This window comes from Saxophila tyrrhenica, assembly GCF_035928015.1.
Source record: "Saxophila tyrrhenica strain CCFEE 5935 chromosome Unknown scaffold_9, whole genome shotgun sequence".
Lineage (NCBI taxonomy): Eukaryota > Fungi > Ascomycota > Dothideomycetes > Mycosphaerellales > Extremaceae > Saxophila > Saxophila tyrrhenica.
Window position 1 is genome coordinate 708,625 of NW_027041741.1, and position 26,353 is coordinate 734,977.

At 56.3% G+C, this 26,353-nt stretch overlaps 12 protein-coding genes across 12 annotated transcripts; 6 read left to right on the forward strand and 6 right to left on the reverse strand.

Moving 5' to 3' along the window:
* Positions 1–254: 254 nt before the first annotated feature.
* Positions 255–3,506, forward strand: LTR77_006215 (uncharacterized protein; the record flags this gene model as incomplete). The annotated part of the gene is made up of 1 exon (XM_064803457.1): positions 255–3,506. One exon carries the CDS (start codon positions 255–257, stop codon positions 3,504–3,506), a length of 3,252 nt encoding a protein of 1,083 aa, XP_064658372.1.
* Positions 3,507–4,186: 680 nt separating this feature from the next.
* Positions 4,187–5,296, forward strand: LTR77_006216 (uncharacterized protein; the record flags this gene model as incomplete). Its single annotated transcript, XM_064803458.1, has 1 exon — positions 4,187–5,296. One exon carries the CDS (start codon positions 4,187–4,189, stop codon positions 5,294–5,296), a length of 1,110 nt encoding a protein of 369 aa, XP_064658373.1.
* Positions 5,297–5,479: 183 nt separating this feature from the next.
* prp1 (U4/U6 x U5 tri-snRNP complex subunit Prp1) lies at positions 5,480–8,406 on the forward strand (the record flags this gene model as incomplete). Its single annotated transcript, XM_064803459.1, has 2 exons — positions 5,480–5,841; positions 5,946–8,406. 2 exons carry the CDS (start codon positions 5,480–5,482, stop codon positions 8,404–8,406), a joined length of 2,823 nt encoding a protein of 940 aa, XP_064658374.1.
* Positions 8,407–8,450: 44 nt separating this feature from the next.
* On the reverse strand, positions 8,451–10,311 carry LTR77_006218 (uncharacterized protein; the record flags this gene model as incomplete). The annotated part of the gene is made up of 4 exons (XM_064803460.1): positions 8,451–9,185; positions 9,212–9,498; positions 9,560–9,693; positions 9,743–10,311. The coding sequence occupies 4 exons, from the start codon at positions 10,309–10,311 to the stop codon at positions 8,451–8,453; spliced, it is 1,725 nt and encodes a 574-aa protein (XP_064658375.1).
* Positions 10,312–10,606: 295 nt separating this feature from the next.
* Positions 10,607–12,158, reverse strand: LTR77_006219 (uncharacterized protein; the record flags this gene model as incomplete). The annotated part of the gene is made up of 9 exons (XM_064803461.1): positions 10,607–10,669; positions 10,741–10,824; positions 10,896–11,090; positions 11,140–11,297; positions 11,349–11,488; positions 11,540–11,676; positions 11,740–11,909; positions 11,962–11,986; positions 12,042–12,158. 9 exons carry the CDS (start codon positions 12,156–12,158, stop codon positions 10,607–10,609), a joined length of 1,089 nt encoding a protein of 362 aa, XP_064658376.1.
* Positions 12,159–14,372: 2,214 nt separating this feature from the next.
* LTR77_006220 (uncharacterized protein) lies at positions 14,373–16,005 on the reverse strand (the record flags this gene model as incomplete). Its single annotated transcript, XM_064803462.1, has 2 exons — positions 14,373–15,615; positions 15,671–16,005. The coding sequence occupies 2 exons, from the start codon at positions 16,003–16,005 to the stop codon at positions 14,373–14,375; spliced, it is 1,578 nt and encodes a 525-aa protein (XP_064658377.1).
* Positions 16,006–17,213: 1,208 nt separating this feature from the next.
* LTR77_006221 (uncharacterized protein) lies at positions 17,214–17,832 on the forward strand (the record flags this gene model as incomplete). The annotated part of the gene is made up of 2 exons (XM_064803463.1): positions 17,214–17,409; positions 17,489–17,832. The coding sequence occupies 2 exons, from the start codon at positions 17,214–17,216 to the stop codon at positions 17,830–17,832; spliced, it is 540 nt and encodes a 179-aa protein (XP_064658378.1).
* Positions 17,833–18,976: 1,144 nt separating this feature from the next.
* Positions 18,977–20,941, reverse strand: TAF12 (Transcription initiation factor TFIID subunit 12; the record flags this gene model as incomplete). Its single annotated transcript, XM_064803464.1, has 1 exon — positions 18,977–20,941. One exon carries the CDS (start codon positions 20,939–20,941, stop codon positions 18,977–18,979), a length of 1,965 nt encoding a protein of 654 aa, XP_064658379.1.
* A 709-nt stretch (positions 20,942–21,650) lies between these two features.
* On the forward strand, positions 21,651–22,303 carry LTR77_006223 (uncharacterized protein; the record flags this gene model as incomplete). Its single annotated transcript, XM_064803465.1, has 2 exons — positions 21,651–22,187; positions 22,241–22,303. The coding sequence occupies 2 exons, from the start codon at positions 21,651–21,653 to the stop codon at positions 22,301–22,303; spliced, it is 600 nt and encodes a 199-aa protein (XP_064658380.1).
* A 45-nt stretch (positions 22,304–22,348) lies between these two features.
* Positions 22,349–23,942, reverse strand: LTR77_006224 (uncharacterized protein; the record flags this gene model as incomplete). The annotated part of the gene is made up of 2 exons (XM_064803466.1): positions 22,349–23,840; positions 23,932–23,942. The coding sequence occupies 2 exons, from the start codon at positions 23,940–23,942 to the stop codon at positions 22,349–22,351; spliced, it is 1,503 nt and encodes a 500-aa protein (XP_064658381.1).
* A 393-nt stretch (positions 23,943–24,335) lies between these two features.
* Positions 24,336–24,767, forward strand: LTR77_006225 (uncharacterized protein; the record flags this gene model as incomplete). The annotated part of the gene is made up of 2 exons (XM_064803467.1): positions 24,336–24,627; positions 24,697–24,767. 2 exons carry the CDS (start codon positions 24,336–24,338, stop codon positions 24,765–24,767), a joined length of 363 nt encoding a protein of 120 aa, XP_064658382.1.
* A 106-nt stretch (positions 24,768–24,873) lies between these two features.
* LTR77_006226 (uncharacterized protein) lies at positions 24,874–26,172 on the reverse strand (the record flags this gene model as incomplete). The annotated part of the gene is made up of 1 exon (XM_064803468.1): positions 24,874–26,172. One exon carries the CDS (start codon positions 26,170–26,172, stop codon positions 24,874–24,876), a length of 1,299 nt encoding a protein of 432 aa, XP_064658383.1.
* Positions 26,173–26,353: the final 181 nt, after the last annotated feature.

Consider the following 26,353-nt stretch of genomic DNA (forward strand, 5'->3'; position numbering starts at 1 on the left):
GATGGATTGACCGGGCTTTCGGTGTGGTTTATATTTTGAACATGAGTCAATGGTTGTCACGAGAAGGTGTTTCGGATTGACTGCGGTCCCTGCCAAGACTTCTTTGTGCAGGGCTGACTTCGACCTCCCTTGTTCGAGATGCACGGTTGCTGACGACGTCTTCAAAGTGGGACGTACGCTACAGGACTATGACCACGTGTCGGATGCATATACTTGGGACTGTACGATGATCAGAAGCGCAAGACGGCGGGATAATGGATGAGACTACGCTCGAGCAGCATGGAGTTCCTGTTGAACACGAAGATGGCCTTCCAGGCGAGGCAGTAAAGGAAGAACCGGTCTCTACCGGCAACGGCGAGGACGAGGACACCAAGAAAGGGCAGCAGCAAGATGCGGCACAAACTTCAAACTTGTCCACGACCCTACAAAGTCTAACGGACCGGGCGCTGGAGTTTCTCGCGCATGCCAGCAACGAGACGCTAGGCGCATGCCTCGTCGGGGCCGGAGCTGCAACCTATATGGTTCTCGGACGGGTAGGGCTGGTCATAATCGGTGTCGCTGGAGGTGTGGTGCTGCAGGCCACATGGCAAGGGGTCCGCGCCGACAACGGGAACGAAGAGACCCGGCGCGCAGAGCAGGAGAGGAGACGCGAAACTGGTGTCGAAGTAGCAAGACGCGTGCTAGAATTGACGGCTTCTAGGACTGAGGCTTCGAGCGAGGCGGAAACCAAGTTCTTTGGCAGTCAACAATTGGACTTTTCGTCCTTCGACCTGGAGACTGCGAGCGCCCTCAATACGTTCACAGACTCTGTGATCAAAGACTACGTGTATTATTGGTATAGGCCGCAGCTACCAGGAGAAGAAGGCTTTCCCGCATCGTGTAGGAGAACGTTAACGGCTTTCATTCTGTCGCTGTCCGGCCACCTCCAGCGGAAACGCCCGGCAGACGCCTTTCTGGACTTCGTCACTAACGCCAGCAGTATCATCATTGTATTCTTGAATGAGCTGGCAGCCGCGATCAATGCTTCGCCCAACTCCTCTCCGGCCGAGGCAGTCAGTACCTACCTGACGCTAAAACCGGACAGCTCTCTGGCGTATGTCTTGGATGAGAAGGCGCAAGATGCCAAGCTCGCGCTCATCGCGGAAGACATTCTTCAGGCTTATCTGGATCCCAAAGCGTACAACTGCGAGCCAGTACACGTCTTCCTCAAGCAGGTGCTTGCTCAGCTTGTCCTGGGGTCGACTGTGACACTCTGCTCGAGGCCCGAATGGATCAACGAGTGGATCGTATACGGTCTAGAGGAGAGCGAGACGACGCGGGAGGTGATGAACATTGTTGATGCGGGTGTGGAAGGGAGGGCGAACGAGCAGAAAGCCCCAAAGCCGACCGAGCAGAATTCTACGCCGCAAGAGGTCATGAGCAAGAAAGAAGGCGAGACCGCTGCGACGAGACCAACAGAGCAGCACAAACGCCAGGCGAGCAAAGCCGAAGAAGCTATGGATGAAGCTATGCAAGAGGCGAAGAGGCTCACACAGCTAATGATCGAGGAAGATGAGAGACGAGCGCGCGAGGAAGGTGAGAAGCAGATGGCCGTCAGCAGCTCCGAGGAAGTTTCGGAAGGTACGACCACCCAAGGAGCTCCAACACCGACATCTAGTCAAAGCGAGCAGGATAGACACGAAGACGAGACGTCGTCCTTGAGAAGTCATAGCCAGCCGCCATCTGTCGCTGAGAGTCCAACGACCCACGATCGGCAGCCATTTACCTCATTCGACCAACTAGTTCCAGCCGGTCAGCCAACAGCTCTCTCGGACTGCAGCTCTGAGAACCTTGCTGCCAGCGCTCGTGCTCCTCCGCCACCATTGACATTGCACAAGGCCACCATTTCTATCTTCGACGATTCGCAGCCTGGTGAGAAGACTTCTATCAAAGCCAAGCCCACAACGGACTATCTCATTCAGATTGAGCCGTCTTCCTCCATTTACCCTGGCTGGATGATCGCAAGGAAGTATGCCGATTTCGAGGCACTGCACGAGGTGTTAAGGCGGATTAGCGTCATAACAGGCGTTGTCGGCTTCATGGAGACTCATGGCGAGCTGCCGAAGTGGAAGGTGCACACCAAGTCATCACTTCGTGCGGAGCTTGAGCGCTATCTCACTGGCGCCGTGCGATTCCAGCCTCTGGCGGAAAGTGAAGGCATGAAGCGATTTCTTGAAAAGGACCAGGGCTTGAACAAGAGCCCAAGCAGCAAGGGTGCCTTCGCGTGGCCGACGCCAGACGCTTTCGGCAGGCTTGGTGGCGATATGATGAATGTCCTCACCAAGGCACCCAAACAGGTAGCTGGCGGCGGCAAGGCCATGTTTGGGGGAGTCGCCGGCGGTGGAAAAGCGGTAATTGGCGGTGTTGCTGGACTCGTCGGTGGTGGAGGTGGGAAACGGCAGAGTCAACTCGACCTTACCCGTACGAACACCGCGAATTCACTGGACGGCCATCGAAGTCAGCCGAGTCTCTCGACTGATGGATATGCCTCTGGCAGCGGGAGTGCAAGAATGAGCCAGGAATCGCTACGTGCCCCGCCAAACACCAGACCGTCGATGGACAGACATCTCAGCACTGCATCGACTGCCAGTGCAGATGTTAGGTCTCTGTCTGGGCCATCACCTCTGCGGTCAAGTGTTGAGCTACCACGACCGGAGTCAGCCAGCGAGACTTCCACACCCGCGACACCTAGTTCAAAGGCTCCACCGCAACTTTCCTCACCAGCGCAGGATAGGATTGAAGATCCAGCCATGCACCTACCTCCACCGCCATCTGAGATGCCTGAGGACTATGGCTCGCCCAGAAAACCGAATCCAGGTCGCAGCAGTGTCGAGACATTCCGCTCTTCAAAATCTCTCGACCCTCAGCTGTCCGAACCGAGAGAATCAACCGACCAACCTGCTCCACCTATGCCACCCAGACCACAGGCGCAACCAACCAAGCCTGCCGCCAAAGCAAAGCCACCGCTTTCGGAGAGCGAAACGTCTGTGGCCGTCGAGCTCATGTTCGCCATCATCACCGAGCTATACACCCTCAGCTCCGCCTGGAACATCCGCCGCACCCTGCTCCAAGCAGCTAAGACTTTCCTCCTCCGACCCGGCAATCCACAGCTCGTCACCATTAAAGACCTCTTGCAAACATCACTCCTCGACGCAAACATATCTGATGCTGGCATGGCAGGGCACATCTACAAGCTACGCGAGAATGCTCTACCGACAGAAGCGGAGCTCGAGGCGTGGAATCGAGACTACCCTGAGAAGACAGAGGAGCAGAAGGAGGAATTGAGAGTGAAGGCAAGGAAGCTGCTTGTTACTAAAGGCATGCCAACCGCGCTGCAGAGTGTGATGGGCGCTGCAGCGAGTGGAGAGGCGCTGGGGAAGGTGTTTGATTGTTTGCAAGTGCCTGAGGTGTCAAGGGGGTTGGTGTTTGGATTGATGTTGCAGGCGCTGAGGGTGGTCACGCATTGATCGGATTCACGCTGTGGTCATTAGACTCACTGGAACACTGGACGTAGTGGGACGCCTGCTACCAAGCAACGTCCATGACTGCCCTTCATGCTCCACACGATGCGACAAGCAGCCTGTGTCGAATGCGTGTGCGATTCCTTCCATCCACAATGCGAAGCACCCTTCACGTTCTCGTGGGCAGCCTGGGTTAGCGGTACTGCAGCAGTGATGACGCACCCTCGTGCCGAAATGATGGACAGGCAATCCAGACTGCCTCGACGAGTACGACAAAGAATACCCACCTCGGCGAAAGCATTTTTCTGCCGAAATGTCGTCGTTGGACAAAGAGTCAAATGCTACGAACAAAGACTTACCGCCACTGCATTCCCATCGCATCGAGTCGCATGCCCTTTGATGGTAAGATGAGACTACCTTCGGTATTGTATTGAATAGAAGACGCTATCTCACGACTACGTCCTTACATCCCAGCTGCTTCCGCTTCTCACGCTCGTTTGTACACGAAGACCAGGACTGTGTCCTCCACGCTCGTTAGATCGGCATTTTATACTGCATTACATCTACGGAGCAGGACTTCGGCATCGGCTCCCAGCAACACAAAGCAGGACTTCACTCAACTCAGCGTTACTCCACCGTCAGATCTTCAGCAGGCGAATCAGCAGCAGCACCACCAACCGGTCACAATGCCGACCCCTCTAAACCTCTCCCCAACAAACAAACCCTTCAAATCCTCCCACCTCGCCATCCCACCATCCCCCTTCTCTCCCCGCCTCCCTCTCACCCCCTTCCCTACTCACCCCTCCGCCCCCTCAAAACCTCTACTCTCCGCCCTCACCTTCCCCCCACCTCCTCCGCAACCCCTCCACTGGCTCTGGCAATGCCACCTCTGCAACCGCGTCTACCGCCTCGGCACCACGCGCCGCTGCCTCGACGACGGACACCATTTCTGCGCTGGCACGACGACTGTGAAACGGAGCCGGAAGAGTGGACGGAAGGTGGTGAGGCATAAGGCGTGTGCGAGCGAGTTTGACTATGCGGGGTGGAAGGCTTGGGGGGTTTGGAGGCGGGGGTGTCGGGTGCAGAGGGCTGCTGCTGAGGAGCTTGAGAGGTTCTTGGAGGTGGATGGGATGGGGGATGTGGCTGGTCAACAACCTTGTGATGGGACGGCGACGGGGGAGGAGAAGGATTGTTGGGGCGAGTGTGATTATCCGAGTGAGTGTCGGTGGGGGAAGCAGTATGGTGTCGCTGCGCCTACCGCAACGCCTGAGGTCACGGTCACCGCTCCCCTGCTTCCGGCTTCATCAGACGACGACATGATTGAGGCGGAAGACTCACCAGCAGGCACCACGTTCGAAGACATCCTCCTCGACATCTCCTCCATCGCTGACGAAGACCTCCTCGCGGACCTTACCCACTCCGTTTGTACAGAGGAAGAGCATCCACACTCGCCCGCCTCTACACCCACGCCTACGTCGCCGGTGGACGAGAAGAAACCCTCAATGACGGATCTACTCGAGAGCGCGAAGCGTAGGAAACGGAGGAGTGCCGGGGCAGCGACCAGTCCCCTTGCACTCACACCGCCCAGCCCCGACTTTCAGGGTGCATCTGACAAGTTTGCTGCTGAGGGGTCGTTCCAGAGAGCCATTGATGATTTTGAGGTGGATATGCGGAAGTCGTTTGGCAGGAGAGCAGGTGAAGTTGTCGGGCAGTTGTTTGGAAGAAGAGAGGCTGGCAATGGCAGCGCAAATGAAGGAAGGGGGCGGAAGAAGAGCAGTGCTGGTAACACCTGGTAGACATATCTGTATAGTGGAATGAAACCAAGGTCTGCTAGAATGTCTCCCTTTCGTTCAGTCCAGTCCGGTTGGGTATCATCTGGCACGTGATCTCCAAATACATGACTCGCGTGGCTCAAGAAGTTCAATACCTCTCTGAGCGCAGAACATCTTCCCACCTTTCACCACTTCACACCTGCCACAATGTCTGGTCGCAAGGATTTCCTGTCGCAACAAGCGCCAGAGAACTACGTTGCTGGTCTTGGTCGAGGTGCGACGGGTTTCACCACACGATCAGATCTTGGACCAGCACGAGAAGGACCCAGCGAAGAGCAGATCAAGGAAGCGCTCGCAAAGCGCGCCGCTCAACTCGGCAATGCGCCGCCAACCGCATACGGAGTAGGCAAGAAGAAGGGCGACGACGAGCCGGAGGAAGACCAGTTTCAAGATGCTGAGAACGAAGAGGGACTGTTTGCGACAGGCAACTATGACCGGGACGACGATGAGGCAGATCGGATATACCAGAGCGTGGACGAGCGCATGGACAAGCGGCGAAAGGCTCGAAGGTTAGTCTGCCCGTTTCATTTGTGTTATGCATACCCATGCATGTGAAGGCGCCTTGTTCATCATCTTCACAGCGAACACTTGCCGACGTTACCGGGTTGAACAGGGAAATACGTGAGCGCGAAGCTCGAGAGGAGTACGAGCGTAACAATCCGAAAATCCAACAACAGTTTGCCGACCTTAAACGAGCTCTTGGGACGGTTACCGATGATGACTGGGCGAGCATACCGGAAGTTGGAGACCTGACTGGCAAGAATCGGCGAAGCAAGCAAGCAGCAAGAGGTCAAAGATTCTACGCTGTGCCGGACAGCGTGCTAGCTGGAGCGCGAGACACATCGCAGATGGGCACTGAAGTACAAGAAGATGGCATGGCAACGGATGCGCCGAATGGAAGTGCTGGCGACCAAGCGGACGGAACAATGACAAACTTTGCGGACATCGGAGCGGCCAGAGACAAGGTGCTGAAGGTGCGGCTGGACCAGGCCGCGCAATCACAAACACCGTCTGGCACGGAGACGACGAGCGGCACAAGTACGAACATTGACCCTAAAGGCTATCTTACTTCCCTCAGCAAGTCCGAGATCAAGGCCGGCGAGATCCAAGTTGGCGATGTCAAGCGTGCGCGAGTATTGCTCGAATCCGTCATCAAAACCAACCCCCGTCATGGGCCAGGATGGATTGCTGCGGCTCGGTTAGAGGAGTACGCTGGCAAGATCGTGGCGGCGCGGAATGTTATCAGACGCGGTACTGAGATGTGCCCAAAGAGCGAGGACGTCTGGTTAGAAAGCATCCGGCTCAACGACAACCACAACGCCAAGATCATTGCGGCGAAAGCCATCGAAAACAACGATCGATCGGTGCGACTGTGGGTCGAGGCGATGAAGCTGGAGACAGTGCCGGCCTCAAAAAAGCGAGTGTTGAGGAAGGCGTTGGACCACATCCCACAGTCGGTGGCCATCTGGAAAGAAGCTGTCAACTTGGAAGAGAACCCTGAAGACGCCCGACTACTGCTCGCTAAAGCCACCGAAATCATCCCGCTGTCCGTCGAACTTTGGCTCGCACTGGCCCGACTTGAGACGCCCGAACAAGCTCAGGTTGTGTTGAACAAGGCTCGCAAGGCTGTACCTGCGAGCTACGAGATCTGGATTGCGGCCGCACGTCTGCAGGAGCAGACTGGTCAGAATGCCATGGTGTTCAAGGTCATAGAAAGAGGTATCAAGGCTCTTGCACGAGAGTCGGCCATGCTCAAGCGGGAGGAGTGGATCACCCAAGCAGAACTCTGCGAGGAGGAGGGTGCGCCACTGACCTGTCAAGCTATCGTCAAAGAGACGCTGGGTTGGGGCTTGGATGAAGATGATGACCGTAAGCAGATCTGGTTGGACGATGCGAAGGCTTCCACCGGACGAGGACGATACGAAACTGCGAGAGCGATCTTCGCCTACGCCATCAGGGTCTTCTACAACCGCAAGAGCGTCTGGGTCGCAGCTGCAGACTTGGAGCGGCAGCATGGCACGAAGCAAGCACTTTGGGACCTGCTTGGCGAGGCTGTGAAAAGCTGTCCAACAAGTGAAGTGCTATGGATGCAGCTGGCGCGGGAAAAATGGGAAGCTGGCGAGCTCGATGAGGCGCGGAAAGTTTTGGGTCAAGCTTTCAAGCAGAATGAGGGCAACGAAGACATTTGGCTCGCGGCTGTGAAGCTTGAGGCGGATAACGGCGAGACCGACAAGGCTCGAGAACTGCTTGCCACCGCGAGGAGCCAGGCCGGGACGGACAGGGTCTGGATCAAGTCGGTCGCCTTCGAGCGCCGTCCCGATGACAAGGATCGAGCATTGGAGCTGGTCAACCAAGGTCTGCAGATCTACCCTAAGACGGCCAAGCTGTGGATGCAGAAGGGCCAGATTTACGAGAGCAAGAATATGCTACCGCAAGCGCGCGAGGCCTACAATACTGGCACACGAGCGTGCCCTCAGAGTGTCGCGCTGTGGCTGCTTGCGTCTCGCCTCGAGGAGAAGATGGGTGTTATGGTCAAGGCTCGTTCTGTGCTCGACAGAGCAAGGCTGGCGGTGCCGAAGAACCCAGAGCTGTGGACCGAGACCGTGCGGCTGGAGTACCGAGCAAAGAACATGCCGGCCGCAAATCAAAAGATGGCGCAAGCACTCCAGGAATGCCCAACGTCCGGGCTCGTCTGGAGCGAGCGCATCTGGCACCTCGAAGCCCGCACGCAACGCAAACCTCGTATCCTCGAAGCTATTCAGAAAGCTGACAACGACCCCATCCTCTTTGTCACCGCTGCCCGAATCTTCTGGGGCGAGCGGAAGCTGGAGAAGGCGGACTCCTGGTTCCAGAAGGCTGTCATTCTTGATCCTGATTATGGTGACACCTGGGGCTGGTATTACAAGTTTGCGCTGATGCATTCGACGGAGGAGAAGAAAGAGGATATCGTGAATCGATGTGTGCAGAACGAGCCGAAGCATGGTGAGGTGTGGCAGGAAGTGAGGAAGAAGCCTGAGAATGCGAGCATGGGTACGGAGGAGATTCTGAAGACTGTGGCGAAGATTCTGGAGTAGGCGTAGGTTACGTAAATCTTCGGAACACGGCCTTGCTGAGCTCACTACAATTTTGCAGTAGTCCTGGCTGGCCCGCTCCACTCCATTGCCTTCAACTGCTTCCTTTGTATCTTCCCACTGATCGTCTTCGGCAGGAAGCTCTGCTCAACGAACTGTATCTTCCTTGGATACTTATATGGAGCAGCATTCTCCTTGCAAAAATCCTGGAGCTCCTTCATTAGCTGTCCTCCATCCCTCCTCGCTGCGTCTGGCGTCAGGACAACGAACGCCTTCACCACTTCTCCTCGTGACTGGTCGGGCGAGGACACCACAGCCGACTCGACGACGCCAGGATGCTGCTTCAGCGTCGACTCGACCTCGAAGGGGCCAATGCGGTAGCCAGATGAGTTGATCACATCGTCTAGTCGGCCAACGAACCAAAAGTATCCGTCCTTGTCGCGCATTGCTCGGTCTCCTGTGAGGTACCAACTGCCTCCCTTGCCATCTGAGCGTAGGCGCCTGTCGAGCTTGTCGTCTTCGCCGATGTAGCCGTCAAAGACGCCGAAGAAGTTTGACGTCTCAGTCAAGTCGACTTTGAGAGCGATATCTCCTTCGACGTCCTGGCTTGTCTCCGCCCCGTCGTCGTCGATCACATGCAGCGGCACGCCTGGTGAGTGTTTGCCCATGGAGCCTGGGCGTATGGGAGAGCCTTCGAAGTTGCCGCAGACGAGGATGGTTTCGGTCTGGCCGAAGCCGTCGCAGATGTCCATTCCTGCGGCTTCCTTCCATAGACGAATTACCTACAATCCGAACGTTAGCCACCTACCTCTCTTCGGGCAGGACGAATTGAAGGCCGTACCTCAGGATTCAATGGCTCCCCAGCGCCTGCACAATGGATGAGCGATCGAGGTCGATTCTGCTTCAAGTGCTGTCGCATCTCGTCGAGCACGAGCTGGCGATATGCGGTTGGCGGTGCACAGAACGTGGTGATGGGATACCGATGTAAGATGTCTAGAGTGCGCTTTCCGTTGAACGCACCGCGGTCATCGTGGATGAAGAGGCCAGCACCGCAATTCCAGGTGCCGAAGAATGCCCAGGCTGCTTTTGCCCAACCTGCCAAACACAAGATCAGCACGAATCTGGAAGACTTGCTCATGTGGTTGGAGACGCCCACCTTGCTCTGTCAACACCCAGTTCAAGTGGCCAGGTTTCAGTCGGTGGAAGTATTTGCCCGTGATCGTGTGCGCCAGTGGATACGATATATGATTGTGGCAGACCATCTTCGGATTGCCGGTCGTTCCAGAGGTACTAATTAAGTATCAGCCGACGGTCGTAATGTGGGATAGTTGTTGCTTACAAGTATATCATCGATGTATCTTTGACGTCCGGCCGGGGACCATGGTACTTTGCATCCTCTGGAATTGTCTTGAGAAGTCTTTCGAGGGAGTCCACACCATCTGGTACCGGTGCGTCGCCAATCTGAACTACCCTGGCAATCTTCGGACAGTTCTTCTTCACCTTCAACAGTTTCTGCACGCTCGACTCATCTCCAACGAAGGCAGTTGCTCCTGATCGTTTGGCGCGATACTCGATGTCTTTATCAACGAGCAGCGTAGTAGCAGGACACACCACGATGCCGCACCGAAGGCACGCTGTTGCAATCTCCCACCATACTGGTACTCTTGGGATGATTATGAGGAGCTTTACGCCTGCCTCAAGACCGAAATGCTGGCGAAGAAGAACGGCCAATCGATGGGATTGACGACTGAAGTGTTGGAACGTCAACTGTCTTTCCTGCTTGAGGTCGCCTGAGATCCAATGCATCGCCCATTTTGCCTCGTTGGACTGGGCCCAGTAATCGACGACATCCGTGGCGAAGTTGAACGAGTTGGGGCGTTGGAGTTCGGCATCGTAGTAATGCGCCATTGAGGCAGACCAGTGTCAAGGCAGGGATACAACTAGTATAAGAAATGCTGCTTCGCTGCTGGAAATGCACAGTCATGTCGTCTCGACATGTGCCTGCTCCACTTGTCCGCCCCACGGGGCGAGCGAGGTTGGAGGAGATAGAGTTTGGTGCTTGGATCCGACCCGCTGAGCCGACCAACCGAACCCCTGGGCAAAAGTAAAACTCACAATCACAGAACGACCACAACGGGACTGGCTTTATGACTCTCGATGGAATGAGACATTTGGCTATACGGAGAGACATTGTCGACCTCAACTACGCTGCGACCTTCAGCACAGCCCTGCCTGGCAGTTTTCCAGCTTTCATCATGTCGATGAACTGCAAGAAAGATCAGCAATTTCCAGACCAAAAGTCAACCCCTAGGACAGGAGGTTCCGCAGTTGGCTTACCTTGTCGACATCGCTCAAACTGCCTTTCGTGAGGATGGGCTTCACTAGGCCTCTGGCCGTGAACTCCAAGGCCTCCTCGACGTCCTAAGAACATTCGTCAGTTCAACATCTCAAGATGCCGATACCTTGAACAGCCCAACTGGCAGACGACCAACCTTCAGTGTGCCCGTCACACTTCCCACAATGTTTTTCCTTCCGAGAGCGAGCGCAATCGGTGGCGCCCCGGCAATGACCGTAGGATCAGTCGGCAGCCCTACGGCGACAACAGTACCACCAGGGCGAATGGTGCTGGGCGCCGCTGCATAGCCAGATGCAGCGGCAGAGAAGACAATGGCGCCGTGAGCGCCGTACTGCGATCGGCGTCAGCATCTTCGACGAGGCGTCAGCCGTTGTACTCACCTTCGTCATCTCAGTGACCTTGGCTGGTATATCCTTCTCTTTCTCGAAGTCGATGTACTTTTCTGCGCCGAGATGGTCGAGACACAGCTCGCGCTTCTCTTCGCCGCCGTCGATGGCTATGACGCGCATGCCCATGGCCTTCCCGTACTGGACACCGACTGCACGAGGGTTAGAAGTGTCCACATGGCGTGAGAGACTCGTCGACTTACAGTGTCCAAGCCCACCTCCAGCCCCAAACACGACCAGCCATTGCCCAGGCTTAACTGTAGATCTCTTGCAAGCAGTATACGCCGTCACTCCACCGCACATGATGGGGCCTGCCTCCTCATCCGATACGCCCTCAGGTATCCTAGAGAAATCGATCAGATGGCTGTCTCGATCCGCATATCTGCGACCCTACCTTGTGCAATACCGCCCATCCGTCACCACGTACTGCTGAAACGTCCCGGCGGCGGTGAAACCCGAGTTCTTCTGGTTCGGACAGTGCAGCTCGTCTGTACCGTTGGTGCAGAACTCGCAGTTCCGGCAGATCGAGACCTAGAACCAACAGCCATCAACCTCATCTTCCTATTCGGATCGAAACAGCTCTGATGAACGCACCACCCACTTAACCCCAGCTCTATCGCCAACTTTCCAGATATCTGCCACATCATCGGCAGCTTTGACGACCTCGCCAGCTCCTTCGTGGCCGGCAATGCCTTTGGTCGCATCCGACATCTTCACACCGAAGCCAGACCATTCATCGTGAAGGAGGGATTTGTCGGAGGCGCCTTTGTTGACCTTGTTAGCTCGTTGGTCGCGAGGGAAGGCCTGGAGACGTACACAGGCCGGACCAATTGATCTTCACCTGTTGGGCAATCAGCAACGTCAATGCGAACGCTTCTCTGAATGTTAAGGCTTACGAGAATCTGGCCAGGAGCAAGGTCCTGCTCAACCGGAACCGTCTTGACCGGTGCCTTCGCATCATGTCCTTCGCCCTCTCGCACTGCGGCTTCTTGCTCTTTCGGGATGTTGACCATGATGTCTGACGGCTTTCCTGAAGATTACTCGATCAAACGATAGTGCAACCAAAGCTATGTATACGGAACGAAAAGTAGTCCTACCTTAGATGCTGAGGTTGATCGGCTATACACATCCCCTCGCACAATCAACAACGACCCCGCAAACAAGCTACCCTTCACGGACGACCGCTCGATCGTGCATTGCAGCTCCCTCCATCCTTACAGCTATTGTGCAAGCGTTACCCTGAAGCATCACCTCGGTCCCGATGTGGAGCTTCTCGTATGCACCCCACGAGTTCGTTGGCGGGGTTTTGAAGAGCAGACCCATGACATGAACTTTGCGAAGACTGGTCTAGAGCTTGAACAATGAACAATAGCACGGAGCAGCGTTGACCGAGAAGTAGGCAATAACGGTCGAGATTGGTAAAAAGCATGTGCAAGTCGTTTTCTCAAATCAACCCTCTGTCCACTACATCCTTCTTCCATCTTTCATCTTTCTCCTTCAACCCCCCCTTTACCTACCCTTCTCCTGCTCCTCCTCAACACCTCCAGACACTGATCCAAAACACTACCAACAAGTCCCCAAACGCCTTCGCCCTCCTCCCCAACAACCCCACCGTCGCCCGCACATCCGCCTTCCAACCCGCCCACCGCCACGCCTCCTTTCCCCTGAAAACCTCCGTCTTCACCTCATTCCCATACCTCTTCCCAGCAACCCTCCAAACATCCCCCCATGTCTCCCCCTTCCCTCCAGCATCACCAAAAACAAATCCATGCCCGCTGGCAGCTTTCTCGCTGTCCAACGCGAGAACATGCGCCTCCGTTGAGCCTCCACATACGAATACGCCATCGACACCACCACCCCCTCCCTCGCATACCCCAACACAGGCGCTAGGAGGAGTCTATGGGGAAGAAAAGTGTGAAGGAGTGAGAACTGCTTCTGAGGAAGGCGGATTCTGAGTGACGAGCTCAAGAGCTGTTGTTGCTGGTATTGATATCTGTCGTTTTGTCGTAGTCCCACTGTCGCTGCTACTGATACCCCAATCCTCACCTCAGAACAGGCCAGCTTATATCCCCATCAAGCCACGCGCGTTCGCTTTCGTTCCCTGCGAATAATGTGCCCCTGCACCCTTTACAAGCCCATGGCATTCCCAAAGCAAGTAATGATCCGTCAACGCTCTGGAGAGGTGTCACACCACCGACCACCAAGCATCACTGATCAAAACGCCAAACTGGCACGGGCAGGCGTGACTTTTCTGCCGACTCCACGACGCTTTCACGGACGTGGCCAGGATTGCCTTTCCTAAGAGAGAAAGCCGCCGGTCGTAAATTGTGCTGTGGGTTGTAGGGACGACCAATGTGTAGTCCATGCGTACCCCCTCTCCCTGAGACAACGGATCAGTTAGGCGCTGGACGTGTCTGTCTCCTTGGCTTGGCCAGTAGTGCTGCGGCAGGATGAAAAGGCAGTGCAATGGTGCGTCCTGGTGCTTGAATCATGAAACTTCCACTCCGGGTGCTGCAGGTTGAACTGGGCCCTTTGGACCGTTGTCCAGGTGAACGCGAAACAGACACGTCACACCGCGTGACCTTCTGCTTGTCCACACCTTGCCGTAGTCTAGCATTCCATTCGATTGACGCACACTGTCGGTTCGCAAAAGCCAGGGCCGAAGGCGAATGTATTGCGCCGTGCTTTCGGAAGAACAACCACCCTCGGTACCTGCCATCCGAGGTGATGCAATCGACGGGAGCGTGGAGAGGCGTCTCGGCCTGTTCCTTTTCGGACGGCACAGCAAGCACATGTACGGGTCCGACGACAACCCGACTGAGGTAGTGGACCGCGGCAGAGTGGGACTTCGCACTTCGACACGGACGGAGGGAAGATGCCTCGGTGGTGCAAAGTTCGACATCTCTTTGAACCGCCAGGCACCTAAGAGCGTCGTAACCTCCTGAGCGCAAGGTACGCGATCGCAGGCGTTTCGAGAAGAAGCTTCTGGCCTTCGCCTGGTGCGAACGGGATAGCTGGATGGGCTCCTCGTAGACTCCCTCCTATTGCGAGGCCGGGCGGGCCTGATTCACCCAGCCAGATGTTGAAACACGGATGGTGACAGTCGTGGTAAGGTATCGTCGGCTGGTGGGCGGGTAGGGCTTTGTCTTCGCAATCGGCTCTATCGTTCCGTCGCGGTTTCGGCTTTCTTCGGGAGATGCTGCATTCTTTCACGTTCGCATCGTCGTTCATCCGGCCTCCCCATTTGCAGACGCCTTCGCATTCATTTGACCAAACGGCTCATCCGCAGAAGCCTTCCCATCCTTCTGTTTCAAAGCCTTGCCAACGAAAACATCCCACCTCTCCCCCCCCTCTCCCTCCCTCGCCCTCCTCATCCTAACCACCTTCTCCGCAACCTGCCCCAACATCACACCGGGCGGCGCATAACTATCCACCTCATGCCGAAACCCCCTCCCCAAATACGCCCCCGTGACGTCTTCCATCCTCGACAGCGTCTTTCCCCCCGCAACCCCTTTCTCCCCGCGCCACTCCCCGCGCTCCCAGGAATCCAGACCCATCTGCTCGAGCCCTTCGGAGACGTTGAGCCGTTTATACCACGTATTCTCGCCCCGGGCGTGGGAGCGCATTTGTTGGTGGTCGTGCTCGCCTTCCGTGTACTTGATCAGCAGGTTCTGGAGAACGGCGCGCTTCTCGAGGAATTTCGACACAAACGGCACTTTCCCGAACGCCCCTGGCCACGGCGTATCCGCGAACCCGTCGTGCGTTGTATCCGGGCGCCCGGTTCCGACAGACAGTAATAACGCGGGGTTCTCGATCCCCGTGCCTTCGTACAGGGAGTGGAATTCGGATAAAGCGGCGGGAGCGGGGTTGTTCTCGCGGATGCCGCCGTCTTTGAAGTCTCGCGGGATGCCTTCGAGGACCGTATGGAGCATTTCAAAGTAGAAGGGCGCCGCCGTCGTTGCGCGGGCCATGCGCCAGATGGAGATGGGGGCGGCGCCTTCGTTGTAGCGAGTTATCCAGTTCGGGGCGGTGGGGGAGTAGTAGTGGGGGTAGCTTCGCAGGAGGTAGGCTTCGCTGATGTTGGAGTCGTGGGTCGCGGTCAGACAGCAGCTCTGGCAGACTCGTGGTTCGGAGACGGAGAAGGGAGCGGGTTGGGCGAGGACGGAGGGATCGAGGTATTCGGGCCACGGGTGCAGGTCGTTGCCGTCGCAGTCCGGGTGGTCGGTGCAGCGGGACGCGACGATGGAGCGCACGGCGCGCTCGAGGGGCTCGTGGTGGTATTTTGTCATGAGGGGGACGCGGGAGCGGCGGGAGCCGAAGAGGTCGTCACCGACGGTGCGGTAGAGGGTGAGGGCTTCCGGGACGGACATGCGAAGGCGGCCGAGGAGGGTGGCGATGAGGCCGCCTGTTGATGTGCCGTACATGAAGTCGAAGTAGTGGACGGGGGGGGAGGTCTTCCTCTTTGGGGATCTGTGTCCGTTTTGCCGGTGGTGTTGTTTGATCCTGTCCCGTCTGATCGTCTTGCTCATTCCCTCCCGTGTCCATTGCCGCCTGGGCCCTCCCAACCCTCCCCTCCTCCCCATCATCCTCCTCCTCCGCCAACCGCACCTCCCACTCCCAAACCTCATGCATCAACGCCTTCAAAATCAACAAACTGCTGTACCCCCTAATCCCCCCTCCATCCAGAGTCAAAATGCAAGGCGCCCAGGGATCCTCCTCCGCCTCTCTCGCCCAGACTCGTCCCGCCTTCTCGCTGTCTTCTGTTTCCTGCCGTCGGACGTTGGGGGCGCGGGATGAGGAGCGACTCTGTGCTGGGGTGGCGGATGTGGGGTCGTTGGGGGTGAGGGAGGTGGGTTCCATCGTGGTGCTGGCCTCGGCGGGCCGCCCTGGTTGGAGGAAGGACCAGGGGGAGGAGGGGAGGGAATCCAGGGTGGTGTGTGTTGTTGGTGGTGAGCGTTGATTGTTTGTTGGGGTTGGTAGGATATATGGGGTGAAGAGTCGTGGGTTGTGTTGCTCGTCTAGTCTTTTGTTGGTAGTTAGATGTGATCACAAGGCTCTTGCGACACTCTTGCCCGTGACGGTGCGCGTAGATGATCGTTCGTCTGTTTCAAATGTAGTCCAAGTCGTCTTCCAGTGTCTCTAAACAATCACGTGTAACTCCAGTAATGCTATACAGATGCAGATGGAAGAAGCGAATGTGAAGCAAGGGAAATAGCTACGAAATACATGACAGCGACACGTCGGGCTTAAAGAAGCAGGCGACGCTATTCTCGTGCAAGGCGCACGCGGTCAAGGGTTAAGCCTCAGGTGATCGCGCCGTCCCTCTTTCCCCAGACGCTAGTTTCATCCTAATCCAGACTGGCGGGTCGATTCGATCAGCCGCAACGGACTGCAGAGGGCGGTGCCTGAGGGTGGCTGCAACAAGACAATGCCAGACAACGCCCGACGTCGAGGTGAGTGATCGTGTTTTGACAGTTGAGTGACAACTCGGTGTGACGATGAGGTAGGACAGGGTGGTTTGGCAGGAGTCGAACAAAGAGGTGCAACGATCAGATGCAACACCTTCGATGGACGAATGCAGATGACTCACCACGCATAAGACGACGCCGGCGACAGTCAATATGCAACAAGGAGAAATGATCGAGCGCCTTGCGTACCAATCAATCCAGCCTGCTGTCGCCGTCGTCGCCACCCAACATGTCGCTGCGCCGCCTTCCACATGATTGGTCCATCCGTCTGTCCCGCCAAGCGCTTCCTTCTCGCATCCGCCAGCAATGACGAGCGACAGGACGAGAGTCATCCAGCACACAAACCTGCACAAACACTGGACCCAACCTCAGGCCGCGACAAACATCCTCTCAGCTGGCATCTCCCTCTCGTTCCGTCCACTCTACATAATCTGCGCCCTCTTCACCCACGCTTACGACCCAAACAAACGAACGAACGCCCTCTCGCCAGGCACCTCGCCTTCACGAGCCAACGCCCGCCTGGGGAGTGAGACACTGGTCTACGCAGATTCTTTGTTCTTTACAAGAATTCGTGAAGGGAAAGGAGTCATCTGACCCAACATGGCGACGTCTCCCGACCCTCTGGAGCGCAACACCGGCACCGGCCTGACGGACTCTACACACTCTTCTTCCACGTCCAGCAGCGCGGAGCGATACGACCTGAATGAACTCGACGACACGCCCATATTACTCTACAAATACCGCGGCGGCCTACAAACGAGCAGTCAGCGCGATTTATGCGCTTGGCTGGATAAAGGTGCGTCCCGAACACCCCTCCCCAACACCCCTCCCCCTTCACCCCTCCCCCTCCCACTGACTTATACTAAACAATCCAGACGAATCCCTCCGCGTAACAACCAAACCCATCCCGCGCTACACATCCTACCTCTCCATCAAGCGCCACGACCTCTACCTCCCCTCCGAACGCACCCTCTACGCCGACCGCCCCAACTTCGACTCCAACCTCGCGTCCATCAAAGTCCCGAGTTCCGCGTACTGGAGCAGGATGTTCTGGGGCGGGTATGAGAATCTGTACATTGTGAGTCCCGAGAGTAGTCCGGCGGGGAGTTTGGATGGGGGGAGTAGGGGGGTGAGTCCGACGAGTAGTTTTGGGAGGGAAAATACGGACGATTCTAGGTTAGGAGAGATGGTTGGTGAAAGAGTCGAGGGGAAGAAGTGATGTGATGTTGGTTTTGTGTGTCGGTTTGAGCGATGGTCGTTTGAGGAGTTTAGGGGGTGATCTTTGTCTACTGATACGCACGATTTCAACGAGGACTGGTATCTTCGCTGCACGATCGCCTTGATTGCGCACGCACGCTCGACCCGGTGAGTGATTTTTCCTCCGTAAAAGACGATGTTCAGCCTGCTGGCGCAGTGGTACCGGCGCACAAAAACGACGTGGTCGTGCGACAGCTACGACATACCTACCTCATCATCTACCTGCTGTGCGTGCTACTCGCGCTGTTGAAGCAGGTATAAGTCTTTCCAAATCTCGTTCCATCTCTACTCGTTCCATCCACTTCACCACATAGACCTAAAGCACAGTTTCGCCTGCTACACACACCCAATGGTTCTGCGGCCCATAAACACGCCATCCGGCCAGGAGAAGCTCTACTCCAACAACCCTATACTCTCCTCACCCTTCAACTCTACGAAAGAAATCCCGAAGAGACCCACCAACAACAAAAAACCCACCGACAACCCATCCGCAACCCCCTCAACTTCTTAAAACACCTCCCGCAACCCACCCCACCTCCACCACACCCCCCAACCGGCCCCCAGAATTCTACCTCACAGGCCCCGCCCTCTACGGCGGCCCGATTTGGAGGTGATCAAGGCGGAGGAAGAGAAGGAGAGGAGGTGGCGGGAGGAGGGGTTGGGGAGGTTTAGACCTTAGGCCGTAGGTGGTGAGGTGGGGAAGGGTGAGGATGGGTGTAGGGGTTGGGACGTTGGTATTGGATGGTATTGCTTCTGTTTGCGGTACGATGTGCTTCTTACTGAGTTGCCAGGTTTTGACCGGCTCGCGAGAGAAAGAAGCTCACAATCCTGTGGGCGACTTTCTTGAGCGCTTCGTGACCGGAGTCCACAGAACAGAAACGGGCTCTTTGGTCCAAGAAAGCCTGATGGCATTAGCATAGTGATGATATCTAGCTAGTAGAACACCCATCGAAGAAAGATTGAAAGCACAACCCTTAAACCCAAGTCCCAATCATAGCATCGTTCCGATGCACGACTCCAAGAGCACCGCGCTTGTTAATCAATCATCCCATTATCATCCACACATCGCCATCCTCTTCTCCCCGCTGGCATACCACATCTCCCTCCTACAAATCCTTATTCCCACCCCCACCCATCACCTTCCCCGCCTGCACCGCCTGCATCTTCTGCTGCCACCCCGCCGCCGGCTGGAACTTCCGCACCGTCCGCACCTCATCCAACCCATACCCGGGGATCCTTATTCCATAATTCCTCTCCAGCACGATTTGAATATCCCGCACATCCAACGTCTGCGCCGGGCGCAACTTCGCCAACCGACACGCCGCCGTGATCACTTCATCCACAAAATTGTCCGCCAGCGTTAAGACACTCTCTTCAACGTCCGGCGCGAGCGCGTTCGTGTCGTCCGAGGAGACGGTGCCGGTGACTTGGCGGACTAGCTCGTCGAGTTTGCGCTTCGAGAGCACGCGGTCGCCTTCGCCTTCGAGGGTGAATTGGGCGGGGCGCTGGATGCCCGGTTGGGAGAGCATGCCGGCGTTGGCGTAGGTAGGGCGGGAGGGCTGGCCTTGCACGGGCTGCTGGGTGCGGGGGTCGAGCTGGAGAGGGCGGCCGAGGGAGTTGCTGCCGCCGGCTGGTGTCTTGTTTTGCTGCAGGGTAGGGTAGGCGGAGGTGGGAGTCTGTTGGGTGGCGGATTGGGGTTGATTGAGGGGCAGGCCGTTGGGTACTTGGGGCATTTGCTGCTGCTGCTGCTGCTGCTGTTGCTGGGGTTGCTGCTGGGTCTGCGCTTGCTGGCGCGAATAAGACTCTGCGGCCTGGTTGATCGCCGCTTGGTGGGAGAGGGTAGGAGGAGGTTGCTGCTGTTGTGGTTGTTGCTGGCGGGGCATCTGTTGCTGATTCCCGCCTTGTGGCATTGCAGGGTTGTTGTGATGCTGCTGCTGTTGTTGCTGCGCTTGTACCATGTTCTGCTGGGCTTGTTGCATGTGCTGTGCGTTCAATGTCGGGCGCTGCGGTTGGTTGGGATGTTGCTGCTGCTGCTGCATGTTTTGATGCTGAGGATAATGCTGCTGCTGCGGTGGCTGAGGTTGGTTCGCGCTTTGTGGCGTTTGTGAATGCGCGGACTGAGGCGGCTGCGACATGTTTTGATGTGAAGGAGCGACTTGGCTTTGTGGTGGCTGCGCTTGCTGCTGCTGTACTTGCTGGAATCCACCCTGCAACGGCTGGGGGGACTGGGCAGACCCAGGATCCATCTGCATCTTCACATCGCCTTGCTGCATCGAATGTTGTTGCTGCTGCTGCTGCTGCTGAGCGCCATTCATCTGCTGGCTTGGGCCCTGGTTACTTTGCTGACGCTGCATACCCTGTCCTTGACCTTGCGCGAACTTCTGGTTGGTATTCTTGAGCTGCTCCCACTCGTTCCTGGACTGCATGAGTTCGTTCTTGCAGTTCTGGAGCTCGCGCTGTACAGCTTGTTGGTCCCCTTGTCCGCCTTGTTGCTGCCGCTGTAGACCTTGTCCCTTTGCCTTCAAGCCCTCGATCTTGTTCAGGATCTGGGCACCCTTCCTGTACCACTGAGTCCTGTATGCGTTCATGCTTTGCTGGCCCTGTCCATATACTTGCGGCGGAAAGTTCACGACAATGTTTTGCAGCTCGTTTCTCACGTTCTGACTCATCTGCGGCTGCGGCTGTTGGCCTTGCTGTCCTTGTCCAGGCTGTCCACCTTGTTGGCTACCCTGCTGGGCCATACCCACTGACTGCGGCATTCCTCCCTGATTCCCGCCCTGCTGACTTTGAGGTCGCTGCTGCTGCTGTTGCGGCTGCTGTTGTGCGCCACCAGTATTGGGCCGATTGGCACCACTGATCTGCTGCATGATCTTCACGCTGGCCTCCCGTATCTTGGCCTCCGCCGCCTTGTGCTCTGCGCTGCCTGGTGGGTTGCTTTGGAGCACACTGTAAAGCTTTGTGAGACCTGCTTTGTAGTGCTCTTTCTGCAGGGTTGTAAGCTGAGGAAGGCCTTCGACCTGCCCAGGCTTGATGAGCGGGTGGCCGGATTGTTGGTTGTTTGGTTGTGCCATGGTGGTTTGTGATGTGAAACAGGAGAAGTTGGACGATCGCAATCGGTGAGCACGCACGGTGCTGCGGAGGAGGGAGTGTGTTCACTGCCGACTGGGTTGGTCTTTCAGAAGAGCGGAGTGTGATGTCACGTGTCTCGGCTGTGCAGCGGTGACGGTGGGAAAGAAAGGTGAGACGCCGAGCCGGGGAGATCTGTACTACGGAAGGGCGATTGCAAAAGGTGCAAATGATGGAGAGGTGTTACACATGGAAGCACAGCGACTGGTGGAATGAAGTGAGGTTGAAGTGGAGTCCTCTCCGCGACGTGAAGTGAGGTTGGCCGCCAAGCGCCGGCACCTTCACTCCTCCTGTCTATCTCTTGAACAACATCTTTCTTACGATGCATACCAGCTCAAGATCTTGTTCTAGTCGAGCCGTCCGTTCCAACGACAACGTGTTGGATCTCCGGTTGCTTCCTTGCACCATCCTGGCAGGACGCCATGGCTGTGCTGTGCCATGAGGTGTTATGTGAAACCACAACCCCCTGTAACAACAACATAAACTCCTCCCGTTCATTCCTTCCAGAGTTTTGCCGCGTAGTAGGTACGGAAAGACTTTGATAATTGGGTGGGGGCCAGGTAGGCAGAAGGATTCCTTTCACGACAGTACCTCCCATTCTCCGTCACATACCTCAAGTTCTACGAACTTAAGAATTCTTGAATCCTGAACAACATGTCTTCTTCTCACCCTTCCAATGCCCAACTGACTATAGCGCCCGACATGATCACAAGCACTCCAGTAAAACTCGAAGTCAAGCAGAAATACTGGTCCTGGTTCAAACAAACCGGCCGCGGCTTCTCCATCACCAAAGACGACGGCTCTGTCCTATTCGTAGTTGGCAGTAGCTCCATGGGAAAGCATCGCATCATCGAAGACGCTCACGGAAAGCCGCTTTTCAGTCTAGAGCGCAACTGGACCTCGCAGAAGCGAGCGTGGGTTCTCAAGTCGGAGGAGGACGTGGTTTTGACGGTGGAGTTTAGCTGGTTTCAGCGGAAGCTGTCTATGGAAGCTACGCCCAGCGATGGGACGAAGGGCAAGGTGAATGTAGATGCGAACGATATGGCCGGCGGGAACCTGCGTATTACGTCTGGAGAGGAGACGATGGCTACCATCCAGTGCGAGGGTGCGATGACAGGGTACCTCAGCTGGCTCAAGGTCACGCCTCCTGTCTGGTCGGTTGATGTAGCAGCTGGCGCTGACCTCTGTCTGGTACGTTCTCTCCACAGATTCAGAGTATGGAAGAATAGCTGACTGGTTTCTAGGTCACTGTCCTTGCAGTCTGCGCCTCCGATGCCTTCTCCGAGAATCGCAGGCTTATGTTGTGAACGAACCCATATCATGATTAACGAAGCAACGACGAGATATGTATGCTATACTATCGCTGTCCACTTCCACTTCCACCCAAGCAGCCCCCATCGACTCGCCACAAACGTCCCGATGCTCAGCGCGAGGATGACGCACATGAACCCGACCAAAGCTTGCGGGCCGACCTTCTCAACCAAAGCGCCAGACAAGGGTATGCAGACCAGCGTCGCCAAGCTAGCGATGAAGTAGAGCGTCCCAAAGTACCGGCCAAAATGATGTGGTCCGGACAGCTGGCCCACGCAAGCTGGAACCATCGCCATCCAGCTGCCAGTTCCGAATCCGAACAACGCCACGAAGACGTACAGAGCGACCAGGCTGGTGTGGCCGAATGGAAGCCAGACGACCAGCATAAAGACCAGGGTGATGACCATCATGACGCCCAACGTGTTGAACCTCCCCACGATATCGCTGATGAATCCAGGAATGATGCGGCCCAAGCAAGAAACGCCGTTCATGACGGCGATGAGATAGTAACCCGTCGCCGGCGGGTAGTCGCTCCCAATACTCGCATACGTCGGCAAGATCCCCAGCGCCCCAAACAGCACAATCTCAATCCCAAACACACTGACCGTTAGAAAGGCGAAATCCGTCTTCCCAAACAGCTCCAACGAGAAAATATCCACCTTCTTTGCATCAGGCGACGGCTTCAACCTCGGGCGCACCAGGAAATTTGCCCCGACCAGACACACCACGAACACGAACCCCAAGATCCTGATAGTCCACGCGTATCCGTACTTGGGCAGTGCCGCTCTCAGCACCAACGGAATCACCACGCCCCCGAAACTATTCCCGACCATCGCCAGCCCGCTCGCTAGACCCCTCTTTTGCTTGAACCAATGACTCAAGACCGCGAGCGATGTGGTGGTTAACGCCGCGCCAGCAGGTCCTCCGAGGAAGCCAAGACAAAGCAGGAAGTGCCAGTAGACTTTGCACTCCGCCAGCAAGAAGATCATAATCACGTACGCGACGCTGCCACCAAGCATAAGCCAGCGAGGTCCGTAGCGATCGAACAGCGGCCCGCAGCAGATCCCAAGGGCGAGAGAGAGGTAGACGAAAGTCGAAGGGATCCAGCCGATGGTTTGCGAGGTGTAGTCCGACAGCTGGTTGAACTGCCAATAGTCTTGCACGGTGCCTATGCTGACCATAAGCCCGAAGGAAGGGAAGAGGGCGAGGAAGGAGCCGAGCAGGACGAGCCAAGCGGAGAGGGCGTTGTGGTCGCCGGGGAAGATGTCGTTGTCTTCGTCGTAGGATGAGGTTTCTTCGGTGGCGGAGGGGTGGGTGTGGGTTTTGGAGGTGGTGAGTTCGAGGGGGTTGGAGTCGGGTGGGTGATGGCTGAGGGTTTTGGAGACGATTCTTTCTAGAGCTGTTTCTTGTTTGCCATCGTCCAAGACTTCTCTGGTTTCATGAGTGCCGGCAATGTGCACGACGGGGTTCATCTCGTGGTCCATTGCGAGCTTGCTGGTCGAGAAGTTGCCGGGCGAGACAATGCGGTCAACGCTGCATACTTATGTCGTCGAGACGAAAGTAAAAACAGTCATACTGCAAGTGGACCTGTAGGGCGTGCGTCTTGAGTGCTCGTTGAGGTTACCTTATTACCATTACATTAGCCAATTTTTCGCGCCGAGTTTCCTGGAGTGATGCACCCAAGGACGTTCGAGCTCCGCAGTCGGAACTGAGTTGAGGTCCGCTACGGTGTTCGATTGCTTCTTCTGCGCATCCGTTCTTGCATTGCCATGCTGTACACGTATCAAACTGCGGTGCTAGTGAGGCCTGAGTGTCAATGAGCTGTCAAAGCTAGGGTGCAGCTGGAAGATGATAAAGGACAGGCAGGAAAGGCAAGACGCGGTTGAAGCAAGTCCGTCAGCAGCACCAAAAGTCTCCAGCTACATTTTCCTTTCTACGTATACCTCACCTCGTCTCGTCCCCTCTACGACCACTGCGACTTCGAGACCAAACCCCCACGAAAGAAAGAAATCAAGTTACTGCGAAAGAATGTCCACCCCAGCCATCCCCCCCTCCTACCACTTCATTTTCACAACTCTCGACCCCCTCCTCGCCACCGGCGGCCTCCTAACCACGCTATTCCTCCCCAATACCTTCCTGGAGTCTTACTTCCCCCATCCCACTATCAGCCCGGAGACTCGCTTCACCCTCGACGCCAACGCCGGCTTCTTCGCCTCAACCCTAGCGCTCCAAATCGTGTTACTCCGGATACGACCGAACGACGTCGGGGTCTGGAAAACGCTCCAAGCGGCGATTGCGCTGCAGGATCTTGCTTTTCTGGGTGGGTTTGCGAGGCATGGGAGGTTACCTGGTACCTTTATGGAATGGAGTAATGTTGGGATTTTGGTAGGGCTGGCGGTGGTGAGGGGTGCTTTTGTTGCGGGGTTGGGGTTCGGGGGTGGGAAGGCCAAAGGTGCTTGAGAGACTGTAGGGGAGAGGAGGGATGTGGCAGAACAGGGAGCTAAAGTATGTATGTTTACTGCGAGTAATCTCGCCAGTTTCACACGAGCCTGCAAGCCTTCGAGTCTCATTCGCTTTCATCCCCACTATCCCCAAAATCAACCAACCCCCTCGGCAACCTCCCCCTCCCCTTTGCCTTCCCCCCCTGGGCCTCACTCCCCTCCTTCTCACTCCCCTCCTCCCCCCCATCCTTCTCCTGCCCCCATTTCTCATTGAACGCCCTCGCCTCCTCCAACTCCGCTTTCAACTCCCTCTCCTCCTTAATCCCCCTCGCCTTCTCCTCGCTAAAACGTCCCTTCATCCCCACCTCCTCCAGCATCGCTTTCAGATGCCGGATCTTCTCCTTCGCCGAGTCGAAAGGAGCGAGTTCGCGATGCCAGAGTTTGCGGACGCCGCATTTGACGAGTTGGGATTGGAGGCGTTTGATTTCTTCTTCGTCTGGGGTGAGGTCTTTACTTGTTTTGGTTGACTTGGCTTTGGCTTTGGTGCCTTTGGTAGGGGAAGGAGATTTGCGTTGGCGCTTCTTCTTTGGTGGTGCATCGTCTATGACCGAGGAGAGGTCGCTTTCGTCGTCTTCAGCTTTTGCTTTCTTGGTGGGCTCCGCCTCTGCTCTAGTCGGTGAGGTGGACTTGGGTTGATGATTCTTCTTTGGCGGCGGATCGTCTAACACCGATGAGAAGTCGCTTTCATCATCGGCTGGTGGTGGTAGTGACGTGGATGACTTCGTAGCCTTTGCGGCTTTCGGCTTCGCCTTGGTCTTTGCCGCAGGGGCTTTGCTTTGACGTTTCTTCTTGGGTGGTGGTTCATCGATAACAGACGACAGCTCGCTTTCATCGTCTTCTACTTTGGGAGCAGCGCTCTTGCCATTCTTCTTTTCGTCCTCGACGTCCGATCCAGGTGGCGAGGAGAGAGCACTAGCAGAACGGCTTTTCGATTGGGCCTTCGCTTTGACCTTCAACTTTTCCGGCTCAGGCGCATCGTTTCCGAGCTGGTCTTCCTCTGGCTCGCTATCATACGAGTCTGGAATCTGTGGCTGCACCTGTTTCTGCCGTTTCTTGGTCGGAGCTTCGGCTTCGTCCGACTTCCTCTTCGCGCCAGCTTTCGCCCTGGGAGCAGCCTTCTCCTGCTTCACAGGAGAGTCCGGCTCGTCAAAGGCCTCCCTGATGACTTCTGAGCTTCGGACCTTCCATTTGGGATCATTCTTGAAGAAGCCTTCTTCCAATTCGAGCTGTTTTTCTGCTCGAGTCCGCGCGGTCTTCACTGTGACTTCTTCGTCATTCTTTGCAGCTTCGCGCACGACAGACCGCAGCGCCTGCTCAATGGCTGCATCGCTGGGCAAGCCAACATCATCTCCAGAGTCCGACATGTTCTGATGCTTTACGTCGCGTCTCACGCGTCCAAGTCAACAGTCTGATATGATATCTTCCGAGCTCGAGCCTCTTTGACTCCACATCTAAGCGAAAAGCTTGTCTCCGGGGCTCCAACCTTCCTTGTCGCTGCTCGCGTGGCTTTGCGGCTTGCCGACCTTGCGACGTATCGAGTGGACT